At 36.6% G+C, this 27243-nt stretch overlaps 2 protein-coding genes across 9 annotated transcripts in view; both read left to right on the forward strand.

Moving 5' to 3' along the window:
• The window catches only part of PPP3CB (protein phosphatase 3 catalytic subunit beta), a 47369-nt gene extending 31735 nt beyond the window's left edge, over positions 1–15634 (forward strand). Inside the window, exons 11-15 of one of the 8 annotated variants that reach the window (XM_018042311.1) lie at positions 4757–4783; positions 6828–6912; positions 7659–7756; positions 12580–12609; positions 13454–14011. In XM_018042311.1, coding sequence (XP_017897800.1) covers positions 4757–4783; positions 6828–6912; positions 7659–7756; positions 12580–12609; positions 13454–13512 — 299 coding nt within the window. In that variant the 3' untranslated portion in view covers positions 13513–14011. The other 7 variants (XM_018042303.1, XM_018042304.1, XM_018042305.1 and 4 more) reach the window with 7 other exon arrangements.
• On the forward strand, positions 16172–26200 carry MSS51 (MSS51 mitochondrial translational activator). Its single transcript, XM_005699206.3, has 7 exons — positions 16172–18281; positions 22370–22614; positions 22886–23041; positions 23661–23785; positions 23978–24544; positions 24841–24934; positions 25232–26200. Exons 2-7 carry the CDS (start codon positions 22394–22396, stop codon positions 25449–25451), a joined length of 1383 nt encoding a protein of 460 aa, XP_005699263.2. The 5' UTR covers positions 16172–18281; positions 22370–22393; the 3' UTR covers positions 25452–26200.

Below are 27243 nucleotides of genomic sequence, written 5' to 3' on the forward strand. Positions count from 1 at the left end.
AACCGCTTGTTTAGTTTGAGATTCAGAAAGCCCTTTTTTTCGTAGAAACAAAGTTATACATGGTTATTAATTGTTATGTAAGACAGCTAGCCTGTGTATCTAATGCACATTTATAGTATAAACTACTATAATAGAAGCAAAATTACTTTTCTTTTTATGTTTTGAAGATTTTATTTAGAACTTAAATATTTATTGCATTAATTAATTGGATAAACAAAAAATATAAATAATTTATAAGCTGAAAACTCTTTATTTCCTTCCATCTGCCCCTCACATCTTTGTTGCAGCATATTTTTCATAGTTTTAATCCGTATATAAATGTTCCCATGTATTGAACATGGTTTACATAGTGGTAAAATTAGACACCTACATATTTTTATATACCATAATCTTTGTAGTTAATCTTACGTTGTTTGGCATTTGGGTTGCTTTAAATTATCTTTACTATGAATAGCATGCAATAAACATAGTCATACAATAGTTTTAATTTTCCTTCTTGGAATAAATTTCTTGAAGAAAATTACGGAGTTAATAATGAGTATGAAGAATTTTAGCTTCATTATTTTAGCTGTGAACTGCCAAATTACAGAAGAATTGGACCAATATGAAGTGTTTCTAGCAATGAATCCATAGAGCTATTTTTTCACAGGCCCACCTAATTGGGTTTTGGTCATTTTTACTTAGAAGTAAGTTACCATTGGTTTAATTTATATATATTTGAATTCTAATGATGCTAAGGAAGAAATCTGCTTTACCAGCTGTGTAAACTTCCTCTCAGGTGACCACCTAACAAGTAAAATCTGAATAAAGCTATTTAGAAATATCTTTACTATTCTTTTTTTAGTTCAATTTCTTCCCCTTGCTTTTTTTTTTTTTTTTTTTTAAGAAATATCTTTACTTACAAACAGGTTCAGTTCTTAAACTGTTTTAATTCTGTTTGTTCAAAGTACAGAGTGACTATATACATGTCTGCTGTTGCCATCTGTTGGTGGCAGGCAGCGAGTGCTTTTACTCTGGCTTATAGTTTCGTTAACTGAAATAAATTAACTTATATTAGTTCTTTTGGGGGGGATAATAAGTTTCAATGAATAATATTTATTTTTCCTTATTTTAATTCTCTCTTTCTGATGTTTTGTAGAAAAGTTTTTAGTTCTAACATATTTCATCATCTGTCTTTTCCATAGCATTTTAAAATAGTTTTAATTAAATATTTATTTTTCCTGTTCTGCTACCATTGTTGTAAGATTAGTTCTAGGTTTAGATTGTAGTTCACAGTGTTATAGATACTGATATAATGATCAATAATATAATGAAATAATTTTTGTGCATATCCTACTAATTTTTTTCAGTAGAGTTTTTTTGTTAATATCAAATTCTGTAAACTAGTAAGAGTTTTTTTATTATTCATAATATTTTTAATTATTATTTTGATATCCATGATTCAGTACTTAACAACCAGTTTTTTATTTCTAAAAATAAATTTCAAAAAAATCTTTATTTTCTTGTTTAGCCTGGCTGGTGGGGACGTGTATTACTTTTATTTCTACTTCTAAAAGAACCAATATTTGATTTTGTTGATTTTTCTCTGTTATTTTCTTGGCTTGAATTTCATTGATTTCTGCTCTTCATTTTATCGTAGAAGTTTTAATTGGCATTACATTCTATCTATATCTGAATCTAGAAAGTTTTTTTAAAACAATGTATAATTTTCTAAACTAAGATAAAATTTTTTGTACTATATAATTCATTTACTATAATTATTCCTTTTAATATATTTAGTATATCATTATTTTATTTAAAATTATGTATTTTCTTTGAAAAAAGCTGTTATTACCAAGTTAAATTAATATTTCACTATTTTGTATTCTAATTACTATTGCAACTGGTATCTCTCTTAATGTATTCTCTAACTGTATAACTATATATTTGGCGGTTTATCTTATGTTCAACAAGTTGGATCAGCAGAATTACTTCCTACGATAATTTTTATTTTGTTTTCCATAACTTTAAAAAATGTCATTTGCATAAGGCTGATACTGTTATTTTCTACATTTTAATCTTTTATTTCTTTTAAAAAATTTGAATCAATAATGTTAAATAGAAGTAGTGACAGGTGATCCTTTAGTCCTCTTTCTGTAATAAAAAGGAAAAAATTTCTCTGTTAAGTCTAATATAGTACTTGGTTTAGATATTGATGATTTATATGAAGATAGACACAATTGTCAGAGAAGGCAGTGGCACCCCACTCCAGTACTCTTGCCTGTAAAATCCCACGGCCGGAGGAGGCTGGTAGGCTGCAGTCCGCGGGGTTGCTAAGAGTCGGACACAACTGAGCGACTTCACTTTCACTTTTCACTTTCACGCGTTGGAGAAGGAAATGGCAACCCACTCCAGTGTTCTTGCCTGGAGAATCCCAGGGATGGGGGGAGCCTGGTGGGTTGCTGTCCATGGGGTCGCACAGAGTTGGACTCAACTGAAGTGACTTAGCAGCAGCAGCAGACAATTGTTTTTGGGAATTCAACCAAGAATAAATATAAATTTTTATTATATTCCTTCTAATGAAATTTATGCATCTTATCAATATTTTTTCTATCAATGAAAAATTATACTTATTTATCAACTTGTTATATCATTCTTAAACTCCAGAGGTGAATCAAATTTGATCATTAAAAAGGCACTGTAGTTTAGTGAAAAGGATCGGTGGTTCAGATGTCTTGGTGCTACCATTATACCAGCTGTGTAATCTTAGGAAAGTAACCTAACTTCTCAAAATCTTCTCTTCCATATGAGGGAATAGAGAGGATGAAAATTTTTCCTCACTCTTCAAGTAATTTTAAAAATTGGGAAGCACCATTTATGGGCTTTCCAGGTGGTACTAGTGGTAAAGAATCCTCCTGCCAATGCAGGAGACTCAGATTTGATCCCTGGGTCTGCAAGATCCCCTGGAGGAAGGCATGGCAACCCACTCTAGTATTCTTGCCTGGGAAATCCCATAGACAGAGGAGCCTGGCGAGCTACAGTCCATAGGGTCGCAAAGAGTCAGACACGACTAAGCGACTGAGCACAGGCACCACTTTTGACAGTGTTTCTCTGGGAAAATACACTGAGTTCCAACTTTGCATACTAGAAATAGATCTCCCTTCACTGCCAGCATAGCAGGTGCAGTTCCTTCATATTGCTTCACCTTTGCACTACCAAGTATTAAGAGTAGGGACTCCAAGAAAGTTTTGAGGATATGGATCTGGGAGTTTGTCTAGGAACAAGAGTGATTTGAAGGAGAAAGAACCTTGTGTAATGGAGGAAAGGGAAGGAGTTTAGGATAGATACTAGGGTAGGTTGGGAAAAGAGCTACTGGAGCTGCATTTGTTTCCCTTTCTTATTCATATTCCCTTATTTCTTCCCCTCAACTCCATCTTTTTTCCTTTCCTTTGACCACGATAACATGCCTTCTGTCCTCTCCTTCTTTTCCTGCTCAGCAGTGAAACTGTGCTATGGATTGAGCCTGCAGAGAAACCTGATTTAGGAAGAAAACTTATTGAGTTGGGGATTGCTGCGGAGGCAGAATAAGAGTTTAGCTTTTCCATGGGGAAAGGGGAAGAATAGGATTGGAGATTTCCCAGTGGGAGGAAGAAAAGAGTAGTTTTTGCATATTCAAGGCTGAAATTGGCCAAAGGAATGACTCTTTCTTCTTAAGTGATGGACTTTGGTATTCTGTATTGTTTAATGTACCTGTGGGTTTATTTTTGAAGGCAAAAATTTGCAGAAATATATGGCATTTGTAAATGCACATAGCATTCCTTTTGGAGGTATTGTGTAATCATTTAAGGGAATTTTTGAAGACTGGTTTCTATGATATTTAGAATGAATACTGTTTCTTTCAGTTATATTTGTCTTGAGTTTGGTAAAGGAAATAGATAACCCATATGTGTTATAGTTTTACTTAGCTAAAATTTTGCATTTCCTGTAATGGAATCATGTATGTCAGCATTACAATGGAAAGCTCAAATGAAACGTCTCTGCTGCCTACTCTTAGAGCTATTACTTGCTTTGAAACAGTCTGTTGCTATTTGTGTAAAAAGATGTCCCTCAAACTTCCAGATTGGATTGGGAACAGATAGCACATACTGTTGATCCTGAGTATGTGCAAAAGTTCCACAATTCTGATTTCAAGAAATTATAGGCTTTTGTTATAATGGAGTGTGGGAGGCTTAGCCTTTTCTTTATTGGGAGTGGGTAAGGTAGTTTATAAAGTTACCTACATTTCTCTGTGTGTGCTACAGATTTTGCAGATTTGGTGTCCTTGAAGAACCACATGAGTTTGTATCTCATTTGTGTCATTACCTTTCACTTAACATGCTTCCATGGGTGACACATTTCCTTAGGGGTATTAATATAAATGTGCGATTGTTGTTAGCACAGTCTTTTATCAGTCTTATGTGTTTTCACGTGTTTTTTTCTGTCCCTAATTTGTCTACTTTCATCAAATATTATAGTCATTCTGTCCATAATTTCTTCTGAACACATATCTTTTAAGAAATCTTTCCTTTAGAGCTCTACCCAGTGGCATCCCTCCTTATTTGCCAGATCTACAGTACTACATTTTTCAAATTTCAAGTATGAGGGACTTCATTTTTCTCCCTTTCTTTCTACATTCATTCTTCAGTACCACTGCCAAGTTAAATCTCTATCTTTTTATTTGTCTCAACCACCTTTTCTCCATCATTCACTTCCTTTTTTCTGGACTCTCCATCTGAAGAACGGCTCATATATGGCAATAAAAAAGGTACAGACCAGACAGAGTAACATCGTTTTGAAATATGACTTCCTAAGTTATTCTCATGTCCATGTAAGTTAGTGTATTCATTGAGTATGTTTATGCAGAGTCCTCTGCCTTGTGCAAATTTAGTTTAAGTTTTATCTAAGTTAGAATTTGATGTTTTTAGAAGTCATATTCCAAGATATCTGTCTTTCTGTGCATGGAAATATTTTTCCCTCTTTTTCATTCCTCTTGTTTTAAAATTTCATTCTTTTGCTTATTTGTAATGTTTTGTACTCTTCCCTGCATGACTAGGGGTGTTTGATTGTCTGTCTTATTCCCCAAAGTAATTTTACTGTGGACATTTACTTTAATATTATGCATGATGTGTTTGTAGACTGATTTAAAATCCTGATTTGTAAAGTGTTTTTATATTCCAGTGAGTTTTTAATTTGAAATAAGTATAGTTTACATATCATTCAGTTTTATAGATATGATAATTAAAGCTGAAAATATGAGTGTATCTCCTTACAGCCATCCTCCCCTGTGCCCATACTCCTCTCCTCCAGTCTAGCTATTTAAAAAATTCCATCAATTTAAAAATAAAGTATCTATATTAAATTTATTTGAAGAGAATCAAATTTATCCTTATGTCCTTGGGCAAGATACTTAGTAAAATTAGTTTCTTTATCTATAAAATGAGGAAATTGAGTTTTTCAGTATCTCTAATGTCTCTTCAAATTCTAATATTCTATGATTTTGAAACTTTAAGTAATTTTTTGGCATTTTAAAAATACCTGTGTAATACCATGGTACCCACACAATTTCGGATTTGTAAAAACTGTAGCTTCATTGCTCATACTATTACCCTGAGAGCATCAGAAACATGGTTGTGCAGCCTGTTTTCTCTAAAATATGTCCTTTGTTTTCATCTTTGAAATTGGATTTCTTTTTCTGTTTACTTACAGTAAGGTCCAGTCATCATCTTAGTTTTTAATTATACGTACTTGTGGACTGCTTGAATTTTAAATGAGATGCTGTAGCTCAAAAGACTGGTGGTGGTTCAGACCTCCATATACCTAAGGCCCCTTTTGGTCTAGTGTCTTAGCCTTTCCTTAACCTTCTCCTCAACTATGGTGCTTCCATATGTGCGCTGTCATCATGTTGAAGCACAATTCTAAGGAACCACACTCTTGGGTCCAGAGTGATTCTAGTTGCTATATATGAGATAACAGGACGGAGATTGTTGTTCTTTCTGGAGGCCAAGGGAAGGAAGATAACAACCTTTGAGTCTTTTTTTCAGGCATATATTCAGTTATTTTGATATGTTCTCTTCTGTATTGGTGGTAGGCAGTACAGCTAACCCTTTGGAGGTGAAGCATTAGTGATTTTTTAGCCATGTTTTTTGGGGAGTCTTTTCTCATTGTCACTCTCCTTATGTCATACTCACCTAGGGGTGTAAAAGCTTGTATATATTTGCATGACCTTAAAGGACTTCTAGTCCATGAAGTTGAGATGTACATTGTTGAAATGTGGGTATGGTCCTTAGTTCTGGGTCACCTGCCCAGTAGTTACTTCATATCACAATTTCAAACCAAATTTGAACAAGGAAGCTTCTTTTGTCATAGTATGATGGCATATTTCGAGCCTGCATGTCAAAGGCTTTTATGTTAACCAAGCAGAAGGCTATAGACTATGACCATTCTAGTCTGTTAGTCTGCATGCTGTAGGCTCTCATGAAAGTTAGACAGACTGTAGGAATGTTACTATTTTTTTGCCCTCTGGTTTGTGGTACAGGTTGGACTCTAGTTTCTTTTCCATTGCTCTTTTACTCATTAGTCAGTAGTGTGAGAGTCAAAGTTGTGGATTACTTTTCACTTTTATCTGTATCAGATCCCAATATTAGACAGCGGTGAGCTAAACATTGAAGGAGAAGCTTTTTGGCATGACTTCATCTAGTCTCCATGTGAGCTGGTGGTAGGGGTTTGGTGTTGGTTCAGATGACCGTGAAACAGGTGTAAGTATGGATGCCCTAAACTTGAGTCTTTCTTTCTATTTATTCCATTGAAAGTAGGTTCAGCTGCAGCCCGGAAAGAAATCATAAGAAACAAAATTCGAGCAATTGGCAAGATGGCAAGGGTCTTCTCTGTTCTCAGGTAATGATACATTTTTCCAATGATTTGTCTTGCAGAAATCACTTTTATTGTGCTTTACTACACACAGTGTCCTGTTTGATATCTAAAAACAATATAGTAGCATTCTTTCTGTAAAGAAGTTGTATATTTATGTGTTGAAAATGGTGACACAAGTCTCTCTGAAATTAGCATTTTTGACTCCTTGATTGTTATTGCTCACCTTTGCTATCTCTTATCCTTCTATGATGAAAGTAGTAGATCTGTACCCTGAAGGTTAGAGCAGAGTAAGAGGAAGGGGCACTTCTTAGAGTGTTCCTGATGAACTTGCTCATCTATAAAGGAACTCCATTATGCTGGAGCCCCAAATTGTCTTCCTGGGGTTAATTCAGGAAGACCAGGTTTAAGACTGCATGCGAATGAGTCAGTTCTTAAAAAGTTGTTTGCAAAACCGCTTATATCAGACATTCTATCTTTAAAGCATATGAAATACCATATTTTCTCAATTTTATGATACCTATTGCTGATGAATCTCATATATATTTAATAAACTTTTCAGGAAAAACAATATATGTCTCAGTTGTACAGCATACCCTCATATCTGAAACATTTAGAATGTGGAAAAATGTATATCTTGGAATTGAGGAAAATATGGTAGTAGCAGCAAATGTCATAAGTTATATGCATGGACTTCATCTGGGCCCCATTCCTTCTTTTTAACTAGGAACTTGTTGGAAGTCTCTGATCTTTGTTATCTCTCTCTGCTATAGGGAGGAGAGTGAAAGTGTGCTGACACTCAAGGGCCTGACTCCCACAGGGATGTTGCCTAGTGGAGTGTTGGCTGGAGGACGGCAGACCCTGCAAAGTGGTAATGATGTTATGCAACTTGCTGTGCCTCAGATGGACTGGGGCACACCTCACTCTTTTGCTAACAATACACATAATGCATGCAGGGAATTCTTTCTGCTTTTTAGTTCTTGTCTCAGCAGCTGACGCAAGCAGAATACTGTATGATAAGTAGTATCGGATTAAGAACCTGACCAGGGCAGAAAATTGATAGAATCAGTATTCTTTTCAATTGAAAATAATGATCAGTCTCTCAGCTTTTCATGAAATGATATGGGGGTAACTCATATCATAATGCCTAAAATATTTATTCGTTTGTCTAATGCACCCTTTTCTTTTTAAAGCCTCAGTTTCAGAATGTGAATCAGGATATTCATATTACTTAAAATGGAAATGTAATTCCAAGTTTCTTATTTTTTATCTTTTTAATTTATGTAATTGTATTAGACTATGCTTATATTTTCAGATGTTAATTTTAGAATTAACAATCTGCTTGAGCCCTAGATCATTACTTATGCACTTCACTTGCCAAAACATTTGTGCAAGGTTTTGTACCCTGGTAAATGATGCCAAAGTTTGTTTTCTGTGGTGTTTGTCAAATGTTCTATGTATAATTGACTGTCTGTAACATGCTGTTTCCTTCCTCTGCAGATGTAGCTGCTTTCCTAAATCTGTCTGTCTCTCTTTAGGTTAGCTGTATGTCTGTAAAAGTATGTTAAATTAAATCAGTCTATCAGGCACTTTATCTGTCTGGATGTAGAGGCAACTTTGTAGCACCTTGTTTTAAGGTTTGCTGCATTTGTTGCTGTGCTTTGTGCATTCTGAACGTGAATGTAACATTAGATATTAAGTCATTGTTATATAAGGGGTTGAATTTAAATCTTGTAAGTCAAAATTGAAAGGGTGTTATTAAGTGTGCCTTTATTTTGCATGAAAATAAAAAGAATTATACATAAAGCATTCCTGTAATCTGGCTCATTGAATATTTTATACTAAGAAAAACAAGTTTTTTTGGCGTAAATATTTGTGTAAATACTGAGTTGACTTTCTAAAAGCCCATTACAGATTAAATAGAAGAAAGTGATATGAATGTTATAGTCTATACACAGTAACTCCAAGTCTAGATTTCTTTCCTTTTTGGTTGGAAAGCAGAAAATGTGATATGTAAAGCCTTACTTTATGTTTTATTGTAACCACAGCCCTCCAAGGGTCATTGTTGTATTAAGATAGGAAGCAACAGATCTGATGTTTTCCTTAGTCATGATTGACAGTATCTTTTTGGTGTTGTAGTCAGTCAGTTTTTTAAGGCAAAAAAAACAGTAAAGTTTTAATTTTAATTTTTCAATAAATTTAAATTAGATTGACTTCTCGTAATTTCATTTCACTTAGTCTCATAATAAATGCTTAAATAAATAAAAAGAATTTTTTTCTGTAGACAAATAATTTCTACTTGTATACATGTTCTATTTATATGTTATTGTGTTGTCTGCTACCACCACTGGTGTATGTGAGATATACAAGTATGTTTTGAAATTATAACTTCAAATTTTCATTTTGAACAAGGTTTCTTTTTTTATTTAAAAAAATATTCTTTGATTATATTTCTTGCCTTTCATTTTTCTTATTATGTTGTAAGCATTAGGAAAATTAGCTGAAAAGAATTTCATTAAAACAAATTAAGATCTTAAACATTCAGTAAATCTAGTAATAGAAAAGGATGAATTTCAGTAGCTTGAAAATTGTTGTACACTTCTTCCTGTTTGTTCAGAAAAGGGAAAAAAAACCCAGAAGGGTCTCATACTTAAATAAATCTAAACTACAATCATTTCTCAGTTATCCTTGGGTATAATATTACTTTTACGTTGTATCCGCAACAAACCTTTCAGATTTCGTAACTAGCACCTGCTAATTACATGCTTTGTTGATAGCTCAGCACTTCTGTTTATTCGTAATTTGCATGCAGCCTGAAGCTCAGTCTTCCAACTTTGAAATCACCCCCAACTGCAGGGAAGGATTGAAAGATGGCTTTACTGAGAGACTGTCTATTCCTGGCATAGAGTGAGTTACTGGATAGTGCTGAGCTTAAGGGGTCCAAGTTGGGAGACTAGATAGCTCCACAGCTCTGCCAGCAATGGATCTTGATAGTGTGGTTTAAGTATTTGATTGAAGTGATTTCTCTGGCATGAGTAGACCCATTTTGAAACAACAAAACTCATACAGAAGTAGTATCGCCTGTGTGATTTTTAAAAATTTATGTAGCATTTAAAATTTTTAATAGACATGATGACCCCTTATGTGAATAATGGAGAGCTAAGTATTGCAAGAAGAAAGTTTTAAAATTCTGAGACCTCTTTCCTGTTGTCAGAAAATTGAAATTGTCTTATCAATAACATTACAGTTCATTTATAGTATTTTTTAAGTGTTTTACAAACTGCCTATCGGAGTAGGATTTGTCAATCATATTTTATGTTCATTTTCTTCTGGGAGTTTGATTGGGAGCTAGCCATTATAATGCTGCCTTCACTAGGAACTATATAAGAGAATATGTGGCCATCTGTGTTATAGTAAGGTCATTTCCTCTTGATCACTTATTCTGTGTAGTACTGAGGAACACAGTTTGAAATAGCATTGTACTCAAACTTACTAAGGCCACGTCAAGATGCCCTGTAAAATTGAAAAAAATTGAGGTAAATTAGTGCTTTTCAGATAGAAATTTGCAATTATCAGATCTCTTTCTTTCCACCTTAATGTGTAAGCTTCAAATGATCTTTGAATTCTAAGCATTCAAGCTTGACATGGTGTGCAGTTTTGAGTGTGATGTATATTTTGTGTTCTGAGAAGGATTTAGAAGCATTTAGAGGCCTTGAGAAAGAGCAGATAATATAAATTGACCTAGAAAACGCTTTTACATATAAAATTAAAAGCCCACAAAAGTATATTGCCAAATTTTATAATTTGAAAAAATTTTAACAGCCTTTTTAAACTATTGATATACCCAAATAGATCCCAATTCTTATAGTAATATCAGTTTTTAAATTTATTACTGTATATAAAACAAATTATGAAATATTTCATGTAAAGTCATTTCTGTTACCACAAGCTCTTTAAAACATTCATTCTGGTAGGCATCTTATTTTCCCAATTAATTTGTAAATTATAAAGAAAATAGTCCATGTTTTGAAGAATAGCAATTGCAGGGATGATCCAGTAGAGGTGGGTCACTTATACCAGTTTTCCGTGTGGACAAATTACAAGAGTACTTTACAAGCATACAGGGCTAGATTTTTATTAAGTGGTGATTTGTACAGTGGGTATACAGTAAGTATATCTGCTTTAATTTGTAATATGATTTAACAGTTAAGAAAAATTAATTCTTCCTTTACTCAGTGTTCATGTTTCTTTTGGGGGGTCCCCAACTTACTATCTGATTGAGATCTACAAACTTATCTAATTTAACCTTCTTTAATTCCTTAGATTTATCAGTGTCCTTTCATATTAATAACCGCTTTGGATGAAATTTATCATTTTTAAATCATGTATACTGCTAAAAGTTCATTTTAGGAATAATTTTTCTAATTGACCTTCTTGTAGAAGAAGCAAAATAGAAGGGATGGACATTATTGTTATAAATATTCTGAGTTTGTATATTTTGGGTAAAGTGAAGAATTAAGACTTGACAATATAATCAGACAATATTGTCTTCTGCAGTTTTTGGTCCTGGTCTTCAATGTGAGCGCTTCATACAGTTTGAACCCAGAATTGAGCCCAAAGAATCTTTGACTACAGAAAATATATGACTAAATATGTTGAAATTCTCTAAATAGGCCGGAGATAGGCTATATCAGGAATGCATTTTTCATTTATATGACTTATATGTATGTCCATATCATGAAATGATTAGGATTTAATTGCCTATGAGACCTCAGTTCTATCTCTTGATTCCTCTCTAGTTGGTAGATGGGCTTGAGAAGATAGATGCTCATTAGCCTTTTTATCTTCACTTAAGAATGCAGACTCTTATTATCTGAGGCAGATTTGGATTCATGATACACTGAACATATATGGATTTTTTTAAGGCTATATATGTTAATATCTTTAGATATTTAGAACACCAATTTAGAATAGAAAGGAAGATCTTAGTAGATGAGCGGAGTCCTTTTAGATTACCCATGAAGGATAAGACTACAAAACTGTTCTACTTAGTTTAACTTTCCAAGTTTACTGCCCACAAATTTTATTTCATTGTCCTCTGAACATAGCAACTTCTGCAGCTTATGCTTCTCTCTATGAATTAGAAGTGACAGGAAAAGCATTGCTAGGCTCCTTCTAGTTTATGTCTTAGGGAACCAACTGGTGATAAGTATTATTTCAGTTAGACATGAAAGAAAAGAATTTCCTTCTGTTTGCTCTGCTACAATTCTACCATCATGGTTTCACCCTAGAGAATTTCATAATTTCATCCTAGAGATTTCCTTGTGATTGTTATGGATGTGATATAATAAACATATTGAAAAATTCTAAGGCCATCAGAATACTGAATTCAAGATGGATAATTTTAATACTAGCATTTGCATGGATGCTGAGGTGTCTGTGTTTATAATAGGTCTCTGTGTTCTGTGCATTGAGCGATGGTGTCTTAGTGCTGTGTGTAAACTGTGCTGTGTCAGGAATTGGGGGATTGGATGGGGTTCTCTAATATGGGTACTATATATGTTAAATTGTAAATGATGATGTAGTATGGGGTACTGTTATATTTTTTAAGTGATCATTGCCTTTTCTGCTGTACAATATGACCCTTCTCATCTCTCTCATTCATTTTGCATGCCTCTGCTCACTTCTGTACAGCCACAGTTGAGGCTATTGAGGCTGAAAAAGGTACGATCAGAGTCCTTGCGCTGGGCAGAGATCTGTGGTGTGTGGGTGGGCATCAGAGAATGTCCTATGGGTGTGTCTTCTAGCTTGCACAGCCCAAGATGAATCAGACTCACTGACTCATCAAGTTTAACAGTCATATCTTCTTCTTCTTTTTTTTTTTTTGAATCACAAGGACTGATTTCCATAGTGACAATTTGGTTTTTTCCCTTTTCTAATATAGTAATGAGACCAGCATTTAATGTTCCAGAATTCTTTAGAGTACAGCATGTTATACTATAATATTATAACATTTATAGTTGCAAATAAAGACCTATTCCATATTTTGCATGATTCTTTGCAACTCAGATTTTTATATTCTTGAGTGAAATCCTCTCTAGATACAGGTTTGGTATTCTCATGATAAAAAAATGATAAAGTCATTTTCAGTAATTCCCTTGAGAGTCCAGGAGCTGTCACTATGATTTTGTGCTGCAGTTTGGGCTGTTGTTTGCTGGTAATAGTATATTCATGTGTATCATGTATTAACTTGGTATTACACGTCGCTGAAAGCTTTGCTGCCCCAACCATTTATTTGGTTCACATGCACAGACTTTTGAGTCTCAGGGATTGCATATTAAAGCAACTAGATCATAATCAATAGTATGGAAATCTTTTCTACGCACATTTTAATAATAGAGGATACATCACTCCAGATGAAGTGAATAAGAAACCATACCAGTTGAAGGAGAATTGCTGTCTCTTTTGATTTAGGTTTCCAAAAAATAGGCAATGAATAGCTAGTGAATTAACGAAAGTATCTCCTAAATATGGAACTCTAAATACTTTTTATTACCTACAAACACAGATCTACCTCCTGGAGGCATTTCCCACCTTTTTCATTTCATATTGGTGGCGATGGAGTGATGATACCTTGTCCTCCAAGGTAGTTCTAATTGCTAAATTTTAGCTTTATTCCTTTTCTCCTCCCGTGTTCTTGGTACAGATTTGTATGTTAAGGATTAACTTTGTTTAGCCTCCTCACTTGCCCCTACTCTTGTTGCTGTCTTACTGTGATAGCCACTGTTGATTTTAGAGCCTGAGGTAGGAGATAATTGATGAAGTTGGAGTCAGGTTGAGACCCTGAGACCTTTGCCTGGAGATCTCAGGGTCAGGAGAGGGCTATTTTTGTGTCTTGTTTTTTTAAGGCTATGCTAACACTTGTCATCTATGAAGCTATCATGTTTATACTTAGGTTTAAATGTTTCATATTTTAAGGGGAAATCTGGAATGGGGATAGGCTTCAGTTACAGTACAGTTTAAATGTTGCTATGTACAACTAATTTCTTTCTTCTTAAAAATCATTAATTATGTTTTTGAAATCTCAGAAATGTTTTTCAATTACTGACTTATCAAATTTGCATTTTGTTAAGCAATACGAGGATTCTCTCCACCACATAGAATCTGCAGTTTTGAAGAGGCAAAGGGTTTGGATAGGATCAATGAGAGAATGCCACCCCGGAAAGATGCTGTACAGCAAGATGGTTTCAATTCTCTGAACACCGCACATGCCACTGAGAACCACGGGACTGGCAACCATGGTGCCCAGTGACCCACGGCTTCCCAGGGACTCTCACATCTCGGGCCCCAAAAGGACAGATCACCCGAGGAACTGGAGGGGTCGGCCAAGCTGACTGTAAATGTCACAGTCCCTCTGGAGAAACCATTGTGCTTTTGAGACCCCAGCCCCCTTCCTGGATGGAGGCTTGAGGGCCCTGGGACATGTGCTAACTGATAAGATTGGGTCATCGCTGCCAAGGTGGAGAGCAGTGAGCAAGGGGCTTGGGGCAATTTCCAGTGGAGGGCAACTACACCTCCATTTATGCTTGTGGTTCACACATTTAAGTTTACAAATGAGATTTCTTTTTCCCCTCAGTAGAATTAGATTTTGTTTTTCAACCATAACTTCAAATACAATCCTAAGAGCTAATGTGGACTTTTTTTTTTTTTTTCCATGAAATGTCTTTAAAGGATGAATTAGCATGGTCTTAAAATACATTTCCGAGGTTACTAAGCTGTATTTTGAATTATGGGCAAAATGCTGAGAAACCCAGTTGGCATTTAAACAAAATGCTGACCTCAGGTCTATAGTTCTTAAATGTGGCTAATTCTGTAATATAGTCTTGATATTTTTCAATTATGAATGAAACCTATTTCTAGGCAGACTCTCTTACTTGAACACAAATCTAAAAACTAATTTAGAATCTTTCTTGCCCAGATCTTTTGAGATTTAAACCCCACAGATTTAAGAAGAAAATCTCTAAATTTCAGAATTATGAAGAATTACAGAATTACTCATTTAAGGTACTTTAAAAAGAAGTTTGTACATTGTCAAAGTAATTTTAATTCAAAACATGTCTGTAAAACTTGACGTATTTTGTGTATGCATGTTTTAATTTTGCAGATATTTAATATATAGACCTATGATGTACAGGTATGACATGTATAGGTTACCTAGATGTTATGAGAAATTTTAGTTTATTGTGAGTACTCAAGTTGCTTATACAGCCACCAGGGTGATTTACTGCTGGCTTTCTATTATTTTATGTTTTGATGCAAAGGAAATTTTAAAATGTTCTGGGAGTGTTTTGATTAAGCAGTGCAGCATAGAAGCAATGGTTCTGTTCAGTCATTCAGATGTTAGTGGAAGCATAAGAGTCAAGACTGCATGTTGAACATTTTCTTTTGATAGTTACAGAACTGCTTGGTTAAACTAAATGGAACCATGTGCTAGTTTTACACAATTACTGACCTGTATTGACTGCCACTGCGGTTTGGCATTTGCCTTTACTTTGGTGGCTTGCTTCCCTCATGCCCTGGAATACAACTCAGAGCTCCAGGCAGCGGAACCATCTATTGTTTGTTTGCCAGAAAGTGCACCCTGTACGGTCTCCTGTCTAAGTTGGAAATATTATGCATGTGCAGGACTATTCGAGTATTTTATAAACAGTAGCACACAATAAATTCCATGCATGGGCCGCTGCTCCTATCTCTGTGTTGGGTTTTATTTGGAAGATGTAGTCTGATTTGACCTTCTCCTGCAAATCAGAAAATCCAGCTAATAGAATTGGGATATATCCTTAAGAGAAAACTATCTCCTGGATAGTTAATGCTAATTTGATGAATTAAATTCTTGTCTTCATAAATTTTGCTCTTTTTTTAAAAAAAAGTTTGATTACACTTGTTTTATATGAGTACTAGTAACTGAGCACTAGGAGACTCTGGATGCCTATTATAGGCCTAAATCTATTATTTAAAATCAGTGTTTCAGTTAACTCTTAATTGAAAGAAAATGTTGTTGTCTATAATTTTGTTACAGTAGCATTTGGAATATATTAGGTTTTTTAATAATAAGAAAAAAACGATACTGCCATTATACTCCTTTCTTCTTTGTCATAATCAAACTAAGTATAGAACTTTGCTAATTGAGGGAAATTTGCATTTTGTTCAACATTTCATAATATAACTGTATAGGAAGTTTAATTACAGTTTTCACCCATTATGAAACATTAAATTGAAATATTTATTTATTTATTTATTTTTAATTGAAATATTTATACTTGCCTAATTTTTGGTAGCAAAGAGAGCTCAAATTGTTAATCATTACAGCTTCTTGCTGTAATAGCATTTCTAAACTAAGAGCTTAACTGATATATCAAGTAGTATTAACTTCTTTAGTCCTTAGGTCCATCACTAGGGTTATGTATTATTTATGGAAGCATAGGTAAACATGAGGCATCATTAGTGAAGCAGAAGAATTAGGGTTAATGGTAAAAATTAAAAAGAAAATAAGAGGAAGGAATGGAATTCAGAAAAAGTGGTATACATGAAGAGTGGTAGAATACTATCACCCAGTGTCTCAGATCTTTTCCTATTTGTTGAATAGGAAGCTCTTTCTAGTCTGCCTCTTAACTAGTTTCACAATGAACTATAGAAGTATTTTTAAAGTTTTTTTTAAAACATAACTGATGATGAATGCAAGTTGTGAAAAGTTCAGATCTTCCTAAATTGTACATTTAAATGTCTACCAGAATAGTAGTAATGTTGGTAAAATTACTATTCAATATCAAATTTTTCCTACATATCATCTCCTTTTACATTCAAAGATGACATTCTGAGTCAGAAAAGATGATCTGACTTCTTTGACCTTTTGCAGTTTAGCCATCAACAAACCTCAAAACCCTTAAATGCTTTACCAGTTAAATTTGAAATTGGCCTGAAACTTTTGCTTAAAATGAATTATCCTTATTTTATTCAGGATTTTTGCCTATTGCAACTGATTTTCCTTTTCCGCAGCTATTCTACATAATGTTATGTAATGGTTTTTGTTTTTTTTTTTTTTTTTGCATCCTTAACACTTTTCTTCCACCTTCCCTGCTTGTAGTTTGTGCTTCTGCAGTTTGAGGTTTCCTTGGAATCTACTCTCTGCATCTGTTCATATGTAGATTTATTTGCCACGGTCCAGGACCTCACTGCAAGTGGTTCTCTTCCCTAGTTTGATGATGTTCACAGAAGCAGGTAAGTGACATAGCTGGGGCCAGATGTGAGCAAAGTCAGGTCTTAGAGTCATACAGAACCATGCACTAGCAACTTGTGATAGGTTCTGGTGCTTAATAGCTCTAACTGACAAGGAGCTAGGAATGTGGAATTAAAAGTTCTCTGAATCAGCATCCATTACAGGAAGGAATGAGATATTTGAGTTGATTGTTTTCTTTTTTTTTTTTTTCTGTTCCTAGAAATAGTGTGTTTTAGTCATTAATATATTGCTCTTGCTTACATTAATATCCCAGAAAATTTTATTCCTTTTTTTTTTTTCCCCACATCGAGTCGGTCCAACCCACATCCCCTGCAATGGCAGCTCAGAGTCTTAACCACTGGACCATGAGGAAAGTCACTATTCCTCTTCTAAAATCAACAGGTGGAATACACTGATGACGACATCTCAGAAAGTGCCTTGCTCTCTTTTCAGGGAAATTGAATTTTACAAATTAATTCTGGATGTTTCTCCTACAACTGATTTCCCTTTGTTTACCATTGAATGACTATTTCTATTCTTCTTTTCTGGGTATTGTATTGGTACTTAAGCTGTCAAGTTAAGTTAGAGCAGTGTTATGCTAAAAAGGACTCTGGGCTTGGGGGAACCCATCCTAGGTCTAGATTGACATCTTAGAACTGTAGGGGTTCCTGTTTCTCTGTGCTAATGTGTATCAAATACTGACTTCTGAACTAACCCCCAGGGCTTATTCTAGATGTTGTGGACTGGGAGCAGAAATGTTGCCTTAGTGAGAGAGGTCCAGGAAGCAGTAGGCTTCAGCTTTCCTCAGCCTTCTTGGCCTTTGGTGAGCTTGGGAGTGTTGACAGAGTTCTGAACCTTCTTGGCAGAGCAGGAAGGTCAGAAAGAGAGTAGTCCATGGGCAGGGGGCCAGGCCCTTGCTTGCCTCGTTAGGGAGAATTCAGTGTTGTCTGTCTGGTTGGCAGGGCACACCTAATCACAGAGACCCAGCATTTCAGCAGTTTGCAAATGAAAGTGATATGAAGGGACAGCTGCAAATCAGCCACAACCTAGATCTGAGGAGATCAAGCATTTACTTCACTTGGAAGAAAGAGAGAAGGAAGGAAGCTGAGGGCTTAGCAGGGTAAGTTACTTTTCCATCAACTCCTCTGCTTGCTTAGTTTATAGTTAAGTAAAGAATTTATCACCCAAGGGAGTGTTAATCACTGATTAGGCAGCTAAATGTGGTCGTAATAGCAATATTCCTAATGCATTTCTCCTTTTTCTCTTTCCCAACCCCTTTTGAGGATCCCCAGTGACTAGCTTCACTTACCCTTCTCTTCCTTATCTCCCTAAAGACACTTTTTGTTTGTTGGTGAATTAGAGAAAATTAGATAAGCCTCACTGGTCTGGAGATGGTGAAAAGATGAGTATGATTTGGTGAAATTTGAGTCTTTTGGTGGTAAGGAGCAGGGAAGATGGGAAACCTAGGTGTGGGAATAGGCTAGGTAATATTTTAGGAAATTATAGATGAGAAATAAGTTTTTGTAGGCCATCGAATTCATGTCTCCTCTCCAGTGCTTGGTGTTGGTGTTCTCTCTCTATACTGAAAATAAATTAGAGCCCAAGTCACTGCTTTTGTTTCTCTCAGGTCAGCCCCCCACCCCCACCCCCAAACTTGAAGGATCCTGTATCTCATTGCAGGAAAGTTAAGACCAGGGGATTTGGGTATACAAACTGAGACATGAGCCTGTTGATATATACAGATGCAAATGCAAAGATCTGGCTCCTCATTCCCACCTTCTTACCTTCCTGCCAGAAAATTAGTCCATTTGTATCACGAACCCACTCCAGACACAGAGGCAAGTATAACATCAAAGATTTCACCAACATCATACCTCCCCAAACTGTGTGATCCCTTGACTTCTAGCGGGTCCAAACAGTCTTCATTTGGACTTAATCCTCCTCCATTGGAGGAAGGACCTCTCTTTGGAAAGGCAGATATGCACTTTCTGGTCTTAATTGGCTTCTATTGCAGAATAAAGGCCTTTGGTAGAATATCAGAAAGATTCTTACTACTTTTGGAATTAAGACTTGATTTCTCTTAAAAATACTTTTCCTCCATATCTATAAAGAAGATTCCATTCTTTCAAAGTTTAAGAAGGTGATGTCTTGCCAGAGGGGACTAAGTAGAGAGAGCATATAAATACTTATTCTAGAATTGCAGTGATTCTGGGATTCAGAAGAATCCCAGTGAAGCAAATGCTTGGTGATTAAAATTGGAGGGAAAAGCCAGGTCAGTTTTTGGAAATGGGGTCCTAAGGCATGAGGGCAATTCCGTCCACCCTTTAGTAAAGAGAGATGACTCTTGAATCCTAAAATAATGTACTATCTTTAGGTCTAACTTTTTCTTTATTGGTGGGAATATAGAAGATATGATATGCAGATGAGCTTAGTTATTTCTGTTTTGTGGACTTTGAAACTGTTCATTTATGCAATGAGGGGAAAGAATACAAGGGTAGAATGAAAGGATGAAGAGAAAGAAAGTACAAAGGAAATCAAATTAGTTCTTCTATTAGCCTGGGAACAGTGGTTTACAAGAGTCATGGTGTAAAGTGATGTGTGTTAGCTGGATGATTTGGGGAGAGTTTTTGTTTGATTGTTCTGCCACCTACATCTCAGCTGAATGAGCATTCTCCCCAATAGAACAGGTCCAGAAGGATTCAGTGTTAGACCATTTTTGGAGCAGAACACAATTCTTGATTTGAACTTTAATAGTTAACTCATTCATAGTAAAACCAGCCACTGTCAGCATAGTCATATCCTGTCATTTCCCTGTACCTACAGGCATTTTTATCTGGGGAGCAAAACAACTTTTTAGCTTCAAAAGCTCTTATAGATGCCTTTCTTTTTTTTTTTAATTGAGGTAAAGTTCACATAACAAAATTAATCCTTTTAAAATGAGCAATTAAATGACATTTAGTACATTCACATTATTGTGCAACCATCACCTCTATCTAGTTCTAAAACATTTTCATCATTTCCCCCAAAAACACCCAAACCATTAAGTTATTCCTCCTTCCTCCTTTCACCCAGCCCTTGGTAACCATGGATCTACTTTCTGTCTTTGGATTTACCTATTCTTGCTACTTCATAAAATTGGAATCATATAATGTGTTGTTTTATATCTGGCTTCTTTCACTTAGCATAATTTATCCACATTGTAGCATGTATCAGTATCCATTTCTTTTAATGGCTGAATTTATATGTATGTATGTTTGTGTGTGTATGTATATGTCTCCCAGTTTGTTTATTCATTCATCTCTTGGTGACCTTTAGTTTGTTTCTACCTTTTGACTATTGTGAATAGTGCTGCTATGGACATTTGTGTATAGGCATTTGTTTGTGTGCATGTATTCAGTTATTTTGAGTATATACCTAGGAGTGAAATTGCTGAGTCATATGGTAATTCTATATTTAACTTTTTGCAGAGCTGCCATGCTGTTTTGCAAAGCAGCTGCACCATTTTGTCCTACGATCAGTGCAGGAAGGTTCTAGATTTTCCATATCCTCACCAACACTTTTGTTAATTTCTCGTATTTTGATAATAGCCATCCTAGTGGGAGTGAAGTGTTGTCTCACAGTTTTGATTAGCCTTTGATTAGTGATGTTTAGCATCATATGCGTATTGGCAATTTGTATATTTTCTGTGGAGAACTATTCAAGACTTTTGCCCAGTTTTAATTGAGCCGTTTGTTGAGTTTTAGAAGTTCTTCACATATTCAGGATGTTAATCTCTCATCAGATATGTGATTTACAAATATTCTTTCCCATTCTGTGGGTTGTCATTTCACTCTGTCCTTTGATGCACAAAAGTTTTAAAATTTTGATGCAGTCCAAGTTATCTTTTTTTATTTTATTGCTTGTGCTTTTTGTGTCATATTCAAGAACTTGCCAAATCCAATATCATGAAACTTTTCTCCTGTGTTCTTCTAAGATTTTGTAGTTTTATCTCTTATAGTTAAGTCTTTACACTTAATTAAACTCAAACCATTCTAGTTCCTCAGTTCCCAGAATTTTCCCATCTACATTTGTTATGCTCATACTCTCCTTTGTGTTTAGAGCTCCTCTTTCCCTGTATTTGTATATTCGAAACGTCGCCATACTTAATGGTCTATTCCAGCTGCTACCTGCTTTATAGAATCTGCCTGAGGCTTACCAGCTGAAGAGACTCTCTTCTGATCTCCCATTAGTGCTTTTAGTTTCGTTTTTCTTGTAAGATTTATACATTGCCTTTTGTTATAGTTTACATCTAACCCTTCTATAAGACATTTAAATGTTCAGTATATTTTTTTCACATTTGTTTCTGTTATAGTGTTTTGTGAATGATTTTATCTGTTTATCAGTAAGTATTTATTGATTGAACGGGTGTTTTAATTTTTTCCGATACAGTCTCATGATTTCATTTCCTCAGTCCTTGTAAAAGGAATAGAAGAAGACAGGCCAGGAAAGGAGGATTTCACAGAGTTCTCACTAGGTAGTTGGTCAGTGTGGGCTTGGTTGTACTTCAGAACTCATCTCTTCAGGAGATTTTCCTAATACTACGTATAACTTGCTCCAGCTATGTAACTCAGCATTGTAAGTGCTAGTGCTCATTTTATATCCATTTGATTTCTACTTTTGGGTTTATTGCTTATAAATGTGATGATAGGTCTTTTAAAATGAATGTTTTCCTTCTCCAACTAGATTAGATTGATTATTTCTCCAATTACATGGTAGTTTTGGACAACCAAAACCTTTCTTGCTTTTTCCTCTATAGTTGATTTTTAGGAACACACTAATAGCATATGAATATATTCTTTGTATAAGAAGTCACACATTTGCAAATAAGTCTAAAGTTCATTGACCTAGTTCCCATTGCAGGGCCTTTGCCCCTTCTCAGAGGAAAAATAACTGTTATCGGTTTTATATGAGCCATCCCAGACTTTTTCTAAGCATCTATATTATATATAGAACTTCATGTATAACACATATATGCATAATTATATTCACATAGAATAAATTCTCTGTTTTTTACAACTGCATGTGGTGATCAGTAATCAGTAGATATGAAATAAATCTTACTGTTACCTGGGCCTGAGAGACTAGAATGACAAGTAAAAGGTCAAACATGAAAACACATCATGTGTGTCCAACTTACAAACTTTCATTCCATATCTGTTCTACATGTAGTCCCCAGGTATTATTGGACAAGCCATGGCTCCACGGTCCCGACGACGAAGGCACAAGAAATCCCCCTCATCAGTGGCTCCTGTGGTTGAGACCCCACCTACAGTTGTGGCTCCTGTGCCTCTGAACCTCGCTAAACCTGGCCCTAGCATTGATACACTTGGCTTCTTCTGCTTGGAGAATAATGTTCCTGGCCTATCCCAGCTGATCCTTCAAAAACTGAACATGAAAAGCTATGAAGAATACAAGTGAGTGACTAGCTCTGTGCAAGAGTGATATATTGTCTCTGGCAGAAGATGGAGAGGAAGTGTGGCTTGGGAAACATGGGGTATTTGTAATGAGGGATTTTCTCATCCCAAATTGAGCTGGTTTTATTACTATAAAAGAAACATAATTTGCTTGAATGAGAAATGATGGGAGTAGGAGAGGTGAAAATGTATAGAAGTCAGGGTAGGTATCAGCAGAACTTCTGGAGATATTTTTCCTGTTTCCATTCCTTCTCCATACTGTACTCTGCAGGTTGGTGCTAGACGGGGGTACTCCAGTGTCAGGCTTTGGATATCGATGCCTTGAAGAAATGTTCCAGAAGATGGAAGACACATTCCAATTCTGTGCTTACTGTAAAGCACTCCCTAGTGGCCTTTCAGACTCCAAAGTCCTCCGGCACTGCAAAAGGTGATTAGTCAGGAGCTGGTTGGGGAGACTTCTGGAATGATCCTGTTCCAAGACTTCATTGCAGAAAGAAAGGTCTGAGACTTATAAGACCTTTCTGCATTTCAGACCTTCATAACTTTAGGTTCATTCCTCATTTTGTCTGATCCAGGCCACAGAGAAATTAGAAAAGAGTTGCTTATAAGGTTCATGTTTATTTTCGTATGGGGAGATTAGACAGAGAGGAGAATATAATCCTTTCTACCTCTCTTCTGTTGAGTACTTAAGTATTAAGACCATATATGTTCTGAAGAGGTTGGGGCTATGCCTGTGATAACGGGCAGCTACAAACTCCTGGTGGGCTTTCTTCCCCCCCCCCCCCCATAAGAGATGTAAAAAGTTAGTTCTAGATAGAGGCTGAAGTGTCACTCTGATCCAAGAGAAAAATTGCATTCCCACACTCTCCTTCCTCCTCTGCCAAATGTAGTCCCCAAATTTGGTGCAGCAGCTGTCGTTCCTATCCCTACCTTCCTCATCCAGTGATCTTTCTTCCTAGGTGCGGAAATATCAGTTCCCTTCCCCAGGCGTCCCCTATTCACCTATGAGGTATAGGAACATCTATTTCTGGGGCTCATTCTCTCAGGTGCAGAAATGTCTATTACTGTGATCCAGAGTGCCAGAGGTCAGACTGGCCAACACACAGGAAGGTCTGTCAAGAACTGCGTCTTGTAGCTGTGGACCGTCTCATGGAATGGCTTCTGGTCACAGGTAGAGTGATGGTATTGGAAACTCTGCCATAATGGTCATATGAAAGCATGTTGTTTAAAAAAAAAAAAAAAGGAACCGAATGGGACAGGGGAGTGGGGTAGCAGTTGTGGTGACAGGTTGGGAGAATGAACATGGAGGGAATATTGAAGGCAGAAAAAGATTAGATCACTTCTTATTCCTTCTTTCCCGCAGGTGATTTTGTCCTGCCCTCAGGACCTTGGTCATGGCTGACTGAAGTTGTACAGGGTTGGGACACCTGGTTTTCTATGCGACGTTTACAGCTAGATGATACACTGGATGCTGTGCTTGAAAGTCAGGCCATGACCACCCTGTGGGCTAGTGTCAGACGGCCAAGACCAGACCCAGATGTCCTGAAGGGCTCTTTGAAGCGGTTGCTGACAGATGTCTTGTCACGGCCCTTGACACTGGGCTTTGGGCTTCGGGCCTTGGGAATAAATGTTGGGAAAGTTGGGGGAAGCACAGTGCACGTGGTTGGTGCTTCTCATGCAGAGACATTCCTCACTCGCCCTGGGGACTATGATGAGCTTGGCTACATGTTTCCTGGACACCTTGGCTTCCATATAATCATGGTGGGTGTAGATGTGGCTGCTGGCTTTTCACAGAGCACCTCAGCTTCACTCCTGGAACCTGGCACAGTTCAGATTAGTGGCCATCGGGGCCTCTATCATGACTTCTGGGAGGAGCAGATAGAGACTGGGCAGATAGCCCATCCAGATTTGGTGGTAGCATTCCATCCAGGTAAGAGCCATTGGTTTGGGGAATAAGGGGTCAGTCCTCTGGGAGTTTTCCATCCTGGCCCTGTACTTTTAGAGCCCTCTTCATTGGATCAGGTTAAGCATAATGAAGACCCTGTTTGATCATTATGTGCTTTATTTCGGTTCATAATTTTCTGTTGAAGAATCTAGGGTAGGTGATGGTGGTAGATGAGCATTGGAGGTGAGCTAGGTGAGGGGTGGACACAGTTATGGAACTGTGTTGTTTGGGGTCTGTTTTTGCGTTTCCCCTTTCTATTCCCATCTTATTTTGTTCTATAGGTTTCCATGCTTCCCCGGACTTGATGGAGGCTTGGCTGCCCACCCTCTTGCTACTTCGTGATTATGAGATCCCTACAATGATTACTGTTTACAGGTTTTGACTTCCTTTCTTTGTGGTACCTCCCTGATTCACTCACACCTCTATAGATAAGCTAATTTCTCTCCCCCTTGCTTATCTTCTGCCTTCTGGTGAGGATTTTCTTCCTTCACATACTTGGCTTTCTTATCCCTTCAAAGTGCTATGCTAATTAATTGAGCAGGTAGTATAGACATTCGGGAGTGGGGTGGCCATTGCCTTAGTCCAGCCTTAGGTAATTTTGGGGGTTAATGAGCAGTTCTTCTATCTTTTTCATAATCAGCAGAGCAATTTTTTTTTCTTTGTCTTCCATAGCCATCAGGAGTTGGCAGCCTCGTTGCAGATTTTGGTGGACCTGGATACACACATCACAGCCTATGGAGCTAACCCTTTTGCGTCCCTTAAACCTGAACAGGTCTACTCCAACCCCAACAAGCAGCCAGTTTACTGCAGTGCCTACTATATCATGTTTCTTGGAAGCTCCTGCCAGCTGGATAAGAGGCAATTGGAAGAGAAAGTAAATGGCAGGGTATAAATAGCTGAGCCAGATCATGACTGGATGTCTAGAAAATGGAGAGGCTGTGATGAAATACCTGCTGATGCCAGATTGTTGCCAACTTTCAAATCTACTATATCGTAAACCTAATTCACTTGTCTGGGTAGATTCTAAGCTGAATGGGAGTTCCTGTATGATGTGACTCATTTCTAAGAGGTTAGCCACATGTTGCTTCTAGAGACAAGATTCTAGATTTAGTGTATGGCAAAAGGCCCTCATATTCAACTTTATAAAGTTCTTAACAGTTTCCTTTGTGAGAAAGTTATACCTTTGACTTGAACCACATGGCACCAAGGAGAAGAATGGCACCTTCCTCTTTTGAAAAAGACTTTCTTATACAGCAGTTTGGGCTAAAAAAATGCAGATGTCTTAATGACTTGAAGTGGTAGAAGAAAGAACAATTCAGAGAAGTGGTTGGGAGCATGGGGGAGGTTGTGAGGATTGGCAAACTGTTCTACTTCCTGGCTTTTTCAAGATATATTTCTCATTTCCCTGTTTCTTTTGAGGACTTCTAACTTCAGAATCCCAGGGACAGAGGAGACTAGTGGGCTACCGTCTATGGGGTGGCACAGTCAGACACAACTGAAGCGACTTAGCAGAAGCAGCAACTTTAGAGCAACTTTTTGCCCTTGTGTTGTATTTTAGATATCCCAGGGTGTATCTGTATATACTGCAGTTTGTTATCACTTGGTCTATACCACAATAAATTCAGTTTTGGGCTTCTTAAATCACTTGTCTTATCTTATTTCCTAATCACTGGCAAGTGTTACTTGTCTACATAGACCATCTCAAGATTGGAGTTTTCTCTCTTGCCAAAGGAGTGGTTAACATCAGCTCTCTTTTTAGGCCTGTCACTGTACCACACCCTGTCCATTGTCATCCATTTCTTATCACACTCTCAGGATTAGGATATTCCCTAAGTATTCATTGGACTTCCCTGGTGGCTCAGACGGTAAAGCGTCTGTCTACACTGTGGGAGACCTGGGTTCGATCCCTGGGTTGGGAAGATCCGCTGGAGAAGGAAATGGCAATCCACTCCAGTACTATTGCCTGGAAAACTCCATGGACAGAGGAGCTTGGTAGGCTACAGTCCATGGGATCGCAAAGAGTCGGACACGACTGAGCGACTTCACTTTCACTTTCACTTTATTCATTTCTACAACTTGTTAAGACCTCAACCTTTCCACTTGTATCCAGAATATTATATAGAACTCTTACAACTCAATAATAAAAGGACAAAAACCTCAATTTAAAAATGGGAAAATGATCTGAATAAATGTTTCTCCAAAGATACACAGATGATCAGTAAGGACATGAAAAGATGCTCAACATCATTAGTCATCTGGAAATACAAATCAAAAGAAATCTGTATTTGTACAATAAAAAAAAGCACTTCTTTTGCAAGGATAACAACAATAAAAAGATAAGTGTTAATGAGGATGTAGAGAAATTGCAACCCTCATACACTACTTGTAGGGATGTAAAATTGTGCAGCTACTTTGGAAAACAGTCTGGCAGTTTCTCAAGAAGTTAAACATTGAGTTACCATTTGATCCAGCTATTCTGCACCTAGGTATGTACTCATGAGAAATGAAAACATTTGTGCACAAATGTTCATAGCAGCATTATTCATAATAGCCAAAAGGTAAAAATAACCCAAGTGTCCATGAACTTGTGAATAGATACAATGTGGTATGAACATACAATGAAATATTTGGCCATGCTGGGAAGGGTTGAGGGCAGGAGAAGAGGGTGACAGAGGATGAGATGG

This window comes from Capra hircus, chromosome 28 (genome assembly GCF_001704415.2).
Source record: "Capra hircus breed San Clemente chromosome 28, ASM170441v1, whole genome shotgun sequence".
NCBI classification, from domain to species: Eukaryota; Metazoa; Chordata; class Mammalia; order Artiodactyla; family Bovidae; genus Capra; species Capra hircus.

Excerpts from the sequence above, each read along its gene's own strand:
- MSS51 (XM_005699206.3), top strand. The coding sequence starts at position 22,394 with ATGGCTCCACGGTCCCGACGACGAAGGCACAAGAAATCCCCCTCATCA. Across the intron at positions 22,615-22,885 it reads AAAAGCTATGAAGAATACAA|GTTGGTGCTAGACGGGGGTA; the intron begins GTGAGTGACTAG and ends TGTACTCTGCAG. Across the intron at positions 23,786-23,977 it reads GGAATGGCTTCTGGTCACAG|GTGATTTTGTCCTGCCCTCA; the intron begins GTAGAGTGATGG and ends TCTTTCCCGCAG.